At 40.0% G+C, this 11,759-nt stretch overlaps 1 protein-coding gene across 1 annotated transcript; it reads left to right on the top strand.

Annotated features, from left to right (window-relative positions):
- Nucleotides 1–519: 519 nt before the first annotated feature.
- On the top strand, nucleotides 520–7,695 carry LOC101851701 (molybdenum cofactor sulfurase; the record flags this gene model as incomplete). Its single annotated transcript, XM_005112786.3, is given in 5 exon segments — nucleotides 520–659; nucleotides 1,547–1,708; nucleotides 3,282–3,391; nucleotides 4,396–4,500; nucleotides 6,991–7,695. Coding segments are annotated over 5 exon segments (604 nt in total), but the record flags the coding sequence as incomplete, so codon positions are not given.
- Nucleotides 7,696–11,759: the final 4,064 nt, after the last annotated feature.

Raw genomic sequence — 11,759 nt, 5'->3', positions numbered from 1 at the left:
AGTATGTGTATGTGGATGGGTGGGTATTAGTATGTGTATGTGGATGGGTGGGTAGTTGGGAGAGGGATCTTGTTTCTGTCTGATGTCAGTCCCTTACACTTCCCTTTCCTCATATTTTTTTTAGTTGGTGAAAGGGGGTGAAAGGCGGATCCACTGTGTTTGTACCTTTGTTCTAACAAATTTACAGATGGTCTGTGTTTTTGTGGTTCCCTGTACCTGACAAAGCAAATATCTCATGCACCGGTGTCTGTGGTGAAATGATTAACGGCTTCTCTATCACACGAGGGAGACCTGAGTTTGATTCCCGAATGGGGGAAAAAAACTGACTGGCAGGGTGTGTGTGCTTGTGTGGGCACCTTCCTTTACGATGGCTTGGATGTCAAATTAGTTTTCAGCAGTCGACGAAAAAGTTGTTTTTTTTCGTTGAGCCCTCCTCCTAAGTGATCTAAATTGTGTTGATGGGGGCGTAAAACAGCCTACATAGAAAAAAAAACCTCACCTGTAACATCTCATCTACAGAGTGAACACGTTCGACTGTGGAGATGCTGTCTCTGACTGGCTCAGCGATGTCTTTCACACTCCTGGCATCAGGTTGCTACGGCAACAAAGTGATGATACTCGCAGGTCAAAGTTGAAAGACAAGACAGCCGATGGTCAAGGTAAAGAATGAAAATCTTGGCTAACTTGTTTTCTCATAGGCTATGTACTCCCATACATGTACCTTCTTATATATTCATCTTAATGCAAAATAAAAAAAACAAACCCCAAACAACAAGCCTTCACTCTCATATATATACACGCCATGATATATAGCTATTCTCTACCCCCCCCTACTCCCCCAGCACACTTACACATTTGATCATTCACCTCCAAGTGAACATAAGGACTGGGCTATCTCACAGCATTTGTTTGCTACATTGGTGCAAGGCCAGAATGTTGTATTTTGAATGTGACATTTGGAGAAACTAGGAACCAGAAGTACTTTTTTCTTGAAAAATAATTAAAGAGTTGACACTTGTCTCTGACAAAAATGAGTCTTTTTCGCCTTTCATTGTATCCTCCTCAGTGTCGGTTGGCCCTGACAGGCAGGGTCAAAAGCCTGCGTCTTAATAGGTAGTTTAGTTTAGTTTGGTAATAAAACTTGTGTGGTGCTCTTAACTACATGAGGTCATAACTTCTTCTTAAATGATGAAAATTTTGTAGATGGTATGATAAAACGTCTACTTAGAAAAAAAAAAAAAAATATTGTCGCTTTTAAGCGCAAAGGGGCTATCCCAAAAAATGCAGTTTTGAGAAAATCGAAGGAAAAGTTTTTGCCCCGTGTTCAGTTTCTTTAAAAAACAAAAAGAGTATTCTCTACAACCAAACAAATATACTCATCATGAAACCAAACTTCTCCTATAAGTAGGGCAATGCCCACTTTTGTGTAGGTCAAGATTTCTGAAAACCCCCGAAATCTGGGTTAGTCTTCTTGTCCTTAAAAGTGTTCATATTGTATAAATGAACGGAATAAAAATCTGGAGTCTCATCCCCTTCCTTTCCACAGCGGGGAGTGAGGAGGAGAAGCCGCGACTGTCCATGGCCAACGAGTCGCAGCTGCTTGTACTGAGCCGAGCCAGCGTACGGGAGCTTCAGAACAAAATGGCCGATGTAGTGGACATGGATGACGCTCAGGACACCAGACTGCCCACAGCTCCGGCCAACATCGGTACGTTTTGTGTCTACCTTTGCACTCATCTGTAGTAGAACTATGAATCTTTGCACATGTCTGTACGGTAGTAGTACTTTGTATCTTTGTACCTGTCTGTAGTAGAACTATGTATCTTTGCACATATCTAGTTGAAACAGTATGTCTCCTCTTTTGTCTTGAACAGAAGCTACCCCCCGGGGCGGTGTTACTGACTGAAGTGTCTTTAGACCATTCCCAAAGGGGGGACATTTCTCGTTCTAGTGCACAGTAGAATTGTAAATGGGCTGATCTAACAATGTCTTGCTCATAACTGTGCCTGAGCTACAACAGGGAACTGCTGCTTTTTCTTTCCTAATCTTTACTATCGTCATTTTCCTCTACTTCCTTTGTATGTGTGTCACACTCTTGTGACCCGCTGTTTCCGGGGTGCCTTGATAGTCGAAGCAGATTTTGTGCTGTTGAAGCTAGAGAGGTGAGCAGAGTAAGTCTGATTCCCTGTAAGTATTTCTCCGTTGACATCCACCCCTTGGCGCTCATATGACCTTATGCAGTTGCGAGCGCCGTAAAACCTCTTACTGAAACTAAAACTAAAAAAGAATAGAAACTGTTTGTCTTCTGTCTGCCTTCACTTTTGTAATAGAAACAGTATGTCTTCTCTTTTGTCTGTAGCTGTTGCAACATGTCTCCTGGTTTTTCTGTAATGGAAACTGTTTGTCTCAGTGGGTGGTTGGCGGGTACTCTGTTGTGGTTTGCTCCCTCTTTCCTATCAAACATCTATTGTCCTTCTCTCTCCTCCTTCTTTTTTATGTTTGTTACACTCTTGTAACACCTCTTATCTTCGGGCGCTCGTATGACCTTATGCCGTTGCGAGCGCTGTAAAACCTCTACTTAAACTAAAACATGTAACATCTCTATACTTCAGCACCTACATGACCTTTTTATTGTGTTGTAAGTGCCGTAAAACTCTGACCAAAACTAAGGCCCTATTTCTTTTCTTTCCCTCTATTGTTTCTGTGTAAGCCAGTCTTCTGTACGCTAAATGACCGTTATTGTTTCTTTGCAAGCCAGTCTTCTGTCCGCTAAATGACCGTTATTGTTTCTGTGTAAGCCAGTCTTCTGTCCGCTAAATGACCGTTATTGTTTCTGTGTAAGCCAGTCTTCTGTCCGCTAAATGACCGTTATTGTTTCTGTGTAAGCCAATGTTCTGTCCGCTAAATGACCGTTATTGTTTCTGTGTAAGCCAATCTTCTGTCCACTAAATGACCGTTATTGTTTCTGTGTAAGCCAATCTTCTGTCCGCTAAATGACCGTTATTGTGTTGATGCGCTTCTCTTCACACAAACAAACAGGATTCTCCTAAATACTGGTTTCGTGGGTGGTTGGCAGGTGCTCTGGTGTGGTTTGCTCCTTCTTTCCTATCAAACATCTATTGTCCTGGTCTCCCCTCCTTCTTTTTTGTGTTTGTTACTCCCTTGTAACACCTCTAATCTTCGGCACTTATATGACCTTATTGTGTTGCAAGAGCCATAAAACACTTACTAAAACTAAAATGTACTGTTTTCAAATATATTTTGTTCCCTGACTATATCAGGAGAAGATAACCTCATCATGCGTTTCCGTGGCAACCTGGTCATTGATGGAGGGAAGGCGTTTGAGGAGGACACTTGGGCCTCGGTGTCAGTGGGAGACAATACCATGCTGGTAGGTTGTGTGACCTTTGACCTGGTCACTCAGGGGGATTTTGTGTTTGAGAGCCCTTGCACTGGGGTGCTTCTGCTACTGGTATATGATGCTGTTGTGCTGTGCTGTTTTATTGTTCTGCATTTGTGTTGTGGTGCTGTCAGATTGTATTTTTTCTTGTGAAGAAAGGTTGTTTTTTCTTCTCATAACAAGCTGTCCACTTTTCGCATATATCTCATCTTGACCATTCATGAGCGTGAAATGGAAAGAACTGAAATATAATTAATTTTGTCTGCATAAATTTCTGCTAAGTTTTGGACTGCAAGATGGATACATCTTTTCTTGATCCATATGAGAAAAGTTGGGTGCAATGCATGCGCTACACTTACATAAATTAGACCAAAAAGGTTAGATCTAGATCTGCAGTACATAAGACACAATATCACGATACATAATCTGTTACTTGCATGCCATTGCTGGTGGGCACAGTACAGATTCTGTGGGTGGTTGACGGGTGCTCTAGTGTGATTTGCTTCTTCTTTCCTTTCGAACATCTATCATCCGTATGTCCCCTTCTTCTTTTTTATGTTTGTTACTCTCTTGTAACTCCTCTAATCTTCTGGCGCTCATATTACCTTATGCAGTTGCGAGTGCCGTAAAACCTCTTCTTAAACTAAATACTAAGTAGGCCTACAGATTCTACTTTTGTTCTTTTGCTTGGGGAAAGTGTCGTCTTATTGATTTGAGTTTTGTTGTGTCTCAGGAGCGGTGAAATATTGAGGTGGGTGGTTGGCGGGTGCTCTGGTGTGGTTTGCTCCTTCTTTCCTATCAAACATCTATCGTCCTTATCTCCCCTCCTTCTTTTTTGTGTTTGTTACTCTCTTGTAACACCTCTAATCTTCTGGCGCTCATATGACCTTATGCAGTTGCGAGTGCCGTAAAACTCTTACTAAAACTAAAAAATGAAATATTGATAATCATTTTTATTTTATTTCTTCACATCCCCCCCCCCCTTCCCGCTCCAGTGCCACGGTCCATGCTCCAGGTGCCAGATGATCTGCATGGATCAGCAGACAGCCCAAAAAAGTCGAGAGCCTTTGAGAACGCTGAGTGTATGGCGTGGCAAAAAGGTCAGTCGTGAGGAATAATTTTTTGCTTGTATAGTTATTAAAATAATTAATAAAAAGCCACTTTTATTTATTTTTTTAAAAACCTATTGTGGAAGTTTTGATTTCAGTGGCAAATGCAAAACACAGGATATCATTCAGAGGGTAAATTAAGTTTCCAATGTATTACCAGTTCAGGCAATTTTCTGGACTAGTTATTGCTAGTCGCCTGGTACACTTACAGTGCCCTGTCTTTGAGCAAAGGTTTGATAGTGCTTTGTTCAAGGACATATCCTAGTGACCACCCACCTACTCGAATGTATCGAATAAACGGGGGGGAGGGGGGGGGATTGGACAACTGGTCCAAAATTAATAAACGGGGGGAGGGGGCGGGGGGATGGAATATAAAGGGGGGGCGGGGGAGGCACATTCAACTTCATACCCCTGTACTAGTAGGAACAAATCTGTTTTATTTCTCCTTCAGTGAATAAAATAAAAGAACAAGAGATCATGAAATTTTAGTGATCTCAGTAAGTTATTGTTGCAACTTTTCCCATTTAGAAGCAAGCAAGTTTCATTAAAAGAACATAAAATCAATGAACAAAAGTTTTTTAAATGCACAGAAAATTGAGGTAGCCAACACGGTACCGGTACTAGTACTGAGAATAATTTGCCTGTTACAAAAAAAAAAAAGAAGTTTCATTCAGATATCTAGATTCAAGACATAATGTTTCACATATTAGTCAGTCGTGGCAAGCTGGAAAAGGGGGATGGGGGGGGGGTATGGAATAAGGAGGCGGGGTGTGCAAAAAAATGAAAATTAATAAAGGAGGGGGGGGGGGTGCCCTTATTGGATACTTTAGAGTTACTGATGTGTCTCTGACTCTGCTTGACAATATCTACAAGTCTTTCGCTCCTCTCCCCTCTTCCTCCCCCATCCCCTCCCATCTCTCTTCTCTTCCTCCCCTATCTCTCGTCCCCTCTTCCTCCCCCCTTCCCCCCCTTCCATCTCTCTCTTCTTCCTCCCCTATCCCGCCTTCCATCTCTCTCTTCTTCCTCCCCCATCCCGCCTTCCATCTCTCTCTCTCTCTTTTCTTTTTCCCCCATCCCCCCGTCTGATATTTTAGCTATTGATGCTGTGTCTTAGTCATAGTGTGAAGTTTACATAGTATATAGTAGTAGTAGGCATCTATCCCTCTCCATTGTTCTGCAAGGCATGCTCTCTGTGTCCCACTCAGTGCGGGGTTGGCCCTAACAGGCAGTGTAGAAGCAGCCCGTCTCTTAATAAATTGAACTTTGTCTTTAGGGCATTTAGGGCATCAAACATTATTTAGATATATTATGTGTGTGCGCCAAGAGAAGGGTACCAAAAGTCGACCCAGACGGTTTCGAACTACAGGCTGATAATGACAAAAATCACTTTTATTTACCAAAATGTATTTCCATATAACAAAATGATAGGTCTACAATTTTTTACAATGTGCTCCAAGGGTTTTCCTTCATTTGACTTCTAAATACTTTATTTTGAATTATTTTGAGGGTAGGGTATAATAAAGACAAATAATATGAACTGCTTTTAAAAGGTGTTTAAATCTATTCTTGAAGCACGTTTTCTCTTCCCTGCCATGTTTTACCATTGGGTTCCATTCATGATATTGATGTCAACTGAATGCCAAATTGGACATGAATTTTCCACAAATAAATACATTTAAAAAATCGTTTTTTTAATGTTTGTATACACGTGTGTTAAACTTAAAAGCTCATTTTCTAAAAATTATATTTTTATACCCTACCTCGCAAAATGTGCAATATCTCAGAGACTACTTGAGATCTTTACAAAATTCAAAAGACTCCTGTGTTCAGCTTTGAATTTCCTATAAGGTTTAACCCTTAACTCAAACTGGTCAAAATCCGACTTTTAGTACCTTTCTTCAGGAACACACACATCAGAAATACCTCCTACAGGGAGATGAGAAGCCGTTCTGTGTCGGATGCGACACAGATTTTACCATTAGACACACCTTAACCGAATGTCTAGACTTTGGAGAGATCCGAAGGAAATATTATAAATGTAAGAAATTGCAAGACATTTTTTCCGTCGTTGTTCCCAGCAGAATTTTGAATTTTATAAAGGCCATTGGCCTTTATGGCATATTATAAAGTGAAATTGATACTATTTAAATTTTTTTATGTTAACTAGAAAAATTGTTTTAGATCGAAAATATATACATATATTTACACTGATTTTTAAACATTTTAACATTTTAAAGTCTAAAAGCTAACCAACCGTTGCAGTGAACTGTTGCGAATGCAAACAACATGTGTTTCGCATGCTCATATGACCTTATGCAGTTGCGAGCGCCGTAAAACCCTATACTACCACAATACTACTACTGCACACATCAGATGCACTTTGTCTCTTGGTGTGTATTTGTGGTTAGAAACAATATGTTGGTAAAGTCATTGATTGGAAGCCAAGTGTTCACCTCACAGTTGTGACCTGTCATTTTCCAGGTTCCCTTCGGTGTGTACTCGCGTCTGATTCCCCGCTCGGACGGCAGCAAGCAAGTCATCCGTGTGGGAGACCTGGTCACTGTGTGAACCCCTCGCATCATCGCGGTTGTGCTCCTTCAGACAATCCTATTTCCTGATACTACTAGTGGTTCCTTCCGGATTCTGTGGGGATTATTTTATGTTGGATCAAAACTAAATTGTTCATTTAACCTTTCTGCTCTCTATTTGGGAGCTTTGTGTTTCGAAAACAATGCCCCAAGGTGAATGATTTTGAAAGGGAAAAAAAAGCATTAACAATAATTTCTAGAATCAAACGAAGAAAAAAAACTGATTAACTTTTATGCTTATAAACTGTTGAAAACATGGATACTTACGAAATCCAGAAATGCACTTTGACTCAAAGTCCTGCTTCTTAGTTCTACCAAAGAGCCCTGGAAGGTCTCAGGCTTGGTAGTGAAGAGATTAAGCATCAGTGTCGAGTCCACATATTATATCAAACTGGCATAAAATAAACATTTCTTTTCGGAAAGAGGAGCCAGTAAGAGTTTTTGTCTATTAACGACTCTATAGGGGCTAAGTCCCTAATAGTTATAGTGTAGTAAACATAATATTCCTATCTCGCCTTGTTCCTTTTCACCCTAATAGTTATAGTTCCACACAAATTGTAAGATCACGCAGCGGCAAATATGTACCTCCTAAAACAAAGAAAGAAAGATATAAAAGAAATTTTTTACCATCTAGCATAAGGCTTTTGTCAGAATGAGCATAGATGTGTGTTACTCTTAGAGTATGTATCTGTATATAACTCCAAAGGTCTAGTATTTAAATTCCTGCATGTGGGTGAATGATGCATTTGATGTAAACGTATATTTTGTCAGCTTTACTTCTCCTTTCATATTGAATTTTTATGAGAGTAATATATATTTAATTAAAATTTTTTTTTGTATATCTGGTGTTTTAACGGTCCTGTACAGCCAAGGAAAATTTCCCTCTGGGATAATAAAGTACTATCTTTTCTTATCTGTCTTATCTTATAGTGTTAGAAACAGATTTCTATCTCGCCTTGTTCTTTTTCACCCTGATAGTTATAGTCTGCAATACAGTAGTTGAACTGTCTGACAAGCACACAACTGAGTAATCAGAATTATGGACGTCTTCACGGTGGTGGTTAAGTTAAGCTCTCACTCATTTACTTAGATGGATCAAAACATGAAATCAAACACTTTTATTTACCCCCCTACCCCACCCCCACCCCAACCCCACCTTTCACACACACACATACACACACACACACACTCAAACACGAACACACACACACACACAAACACACACACACACACTCAAACACGAACACAAACACACACTCTCACAGACACATTTTTCATATTTGTTCGTCCATTGCATACTTCCCAGACTTCATATAACTGGATGAGAAACCACAAGGACATTTAACCTTGCCACCTATTCACGACATTCACGCCTGCCTGATCATACCACGTGACCAAAGATATCAACACTGGAGGATCGGGTGGACACAGTGGCGGGGCGCCATAGGTGCAATTGGTGCAAGCGCTCCACCTGACCCTCGCCTTCCCCCCCACCTCCTTTCTGATTGTCCTAAACCAGTCAGTACTCTAAATCTAGATATTAGGCTAGGCCTACTACATCCTTGCGATCCGTCACCCGCTGGCTGTGCCAGTGAAGAGACAGACGGCGAGGATGGTTTATGCTCGTCGCACCGCTTGCGGTTGTGTCTGCTGGGAGCAAGCAAAATCTTTGCACCAAAGTTATTTTTGTCACTGTAGAGAAATCTAGGCATTGTTCTTCCCGCACCAGGGTGCATGAAACTCCTCTTCGCAGCAACAATTTGGTGCAAGCTAAAAATTTGATCCAAGTTTCCGCGAGCCTATCTACTACATTAGTAGAGTCTACGGTAACTCAATGAAAAATGGGTATCGCAACTGTTGTCTCCCGCTATTGTGTAGCAAGTCCTGGTGCTGCACGAAGTAATTAGAAATCTTTAAAACATCTCAGATTGTCAGCATAGTGAGTTGTTAGTATTGTTTTACTGTATGGCAGCTTTTATGCAGGTTTCATTTAGATGGGATATCCTGCAGATTCTAATTGATTTTCTCTAGAAATCTTAATTGTAGCTACTATGCTTATTGCTCATTTTCTGACTTTCCAATTATGCACCACCTTGTTTGCAACCCACGCGATGCCACTGGGTGGAAAGGAGGGGGGGGGGGACTATGTTGCCAGCCATTGTGCCATCTGTGATGTATTTATTGAAGATATGTGTCCGCGGAGCCTTATCAAAGAATAGTTATTATTGATGTTATTGATAAATGTCAGAATGTCAGTGTTTATCAATATTTATGAAAGACAGTAATATTGTCCATTTAATTCATTCCATGTTCATCTTCATGAAATGTTTCTTTTGTTTTTTTCTTGATCTCAAGAGTGGTTGTTGATTCTTTCCTGGTGAGCTGAAGCTTCACATTTTCAGGGCAATAGAAACAATTTTACCATTGAGCTTATATCATCCTTTTCTTTAAAAAACGACAACCAAAAAACATTTTTTTTTTCAGTAGAAGAATGCATGTGATTTATACCGTTTTGTTTAATTGTTTTATAAAATTTGTTGTTTATTTTATCATCCTGTTGGGTTAGTGACTGTTGCTAAAAACCTTTTATCTGTTCACAAAGATACACAATAATTGGTCGTTTTTGTCATACCATTTTGTGCCTTGATTTTAAGCAACCTAATAAACTAACACCTTTATTGTTCAATATTACCAGATGTTTGTTTGTCTCCACAATATTTGCTTCTATTGTTTCTTATCCTACAAGTTGGTTCATTGTTATAATTTGTTCTTCTGGTTTGATAATTTCATCCTCAACATTATTTATAATTAAAACAGCTGGGACTGTTCTTTTTGTGTGCTGTAGGAAGAAATTATGGCCTATGTCTCCTCCTCCTCCTCGTCCTCTTCCTGCTTGTCCTCCTCCTCCTCCTCCCCCCTCTTCCTCCTTCCCCCTCCTCTCCCCTCTCATCTTCCTCCTCTATCACATCACACCTGAAGACTTATATTTATCGTAATATACAGTGGATTCAACGAGCTCAGATTTAACGAGAACTCGGATTCAACGAGAGGAGATGAATTCCCCGTTTTTTTTCCTCCAGGGTGAACAGCCCCGCAGAGGTGGCTTCGCCCATTTTTCTTCCTAAACGAACTAGATCTATTCCCGTTGGACCATTATTCCCTTAGCCAATTGCATGCGACTAATCAGCGGCCTTCTTTCTACACAGCAACACAACTTTTTGGCAAACAATCGAGGTGACACAGCATTTGAACGTTCATTAGAACAAATCGGCCTTTTTTGTGCAGAGCTCATAATATTCAGGCATTTCAGGCACCACTTATTACTTTCGATATACATTACTTGCTCAGTGCCTATAATTATCTACACAAAACCTCGTGTTTGCTATAACGAACACTCGGGATTCAACAAGATTTTAGGTCAGGCCCGGCGACCTCATTGAATCCGAGTTCCACTGTACCTGTGTTATATTGCATTTTTCGTTTTTGCCCCAATTTTTCTCGTAAACTGTGAAAATGTTACTCCTTTTGTGCATAAAGTATTGTAAGAGTTGATTTTTATCATGACCCAATGCATTGTGCTTGAAGTACCGGTAAGGTTTAATTTGATATACCGATCAGCTCTGTAGTGTAATTTGTTGAGTTTTTCATGAACCTTTTCTCATAATAACTGTTATTTTGTTCACCTTTTTATGAATTTATTTTCCTAACTGTGATTTTGAGCTCTGAGATACACTTTAGGTCCTTATAACATCCTTATTTGGTAGCTTTTAAGGACAAGCGGGCTAATCATATTCCGGGGGTTTCCAGAAATCTTGACGTACACCAAAAGTGAGCATTGCTATACCTATGGAAGAAGTTTGGTTTTATTAGTGTGTATATATTTGTTTGTTTATAGAGAAAACTCTCCTTGTCTTTAAATGAAAGTGAACGAGGGGTAAAGACTAACTGCTATTTTCTCAAAACAGCGTTTTTTCGGGATAGTCCCCTTGTGCTTAAAAGCGACCGTTTATTATCACAGACCTTTGAACAAAATTGAGCATGATATCAATATGTGCGTCTAATGATTCCAAGTTTTTATGAAAATACATTGACATTTCTTGTAATTTACGTGACATCAAAAATGGGCCTCAAGCCCGTTATGCACCATTTTGACGTTTTTATTTGATTATAACACAAACTAAAATTTTAAACAACCATAACTCATCTGTAGTTTGTAAGCGGGTATTGATAATTTTTACTGTTTTGTCCAAGTCTTATGGAGTAGCTTCCAATAAAAGTGGTAAAATATTGATTTCTGACTTTTGAATTTTTCGCTTGTGGTACCCATTATATGTGAAATATTGTAAAATTTGGCGGCTAATAAGCGAGGTAGCCTTCAGGTGTAGCCCCTTCCCCTTAATTACAATTGATGTATCTAAAGGAAGTTGAAAAAAATAGGGAGGGATTGAGATTGAGATAATGAGACAGGAGATTTGCGATGCTCAAGGATAGATAACAAGGCTAAAACAGCTCCTGGACATGGATGGCTGGTGCCTCTGTAATAAATTATTGATGGTCAAGGGTGGTCGTCAGGGAGTCCAGCTGTCTGTCTGTCTCCTCCGTGTCTCCCTCTCTCTCTCTCTTTCTCTCTCTCTCTCTCTTTCTCTCTCTCTCTCTCTCTCT

The sequence above is a fragment of the Aplysia californica genome, unplaced genomic scaffold (genome assembly GCF_000002075.1).
Source record: "Aplysia californica isolate F4 #8 unplaced genomic scaffold, AplCal3.0 scaffold01406, whole genome shotgun sequence".
NCBI classification, from domain to species: domain Eukaryota; kingdom Metazoa; phylum Mollusca; class Gastropoda; order Aplysiida; family Aplysiidae; genus Aplysia; species Aplysia californica.
This window is presented reverse-complemented; position numbering and strand designations above follow the sequence as displayed.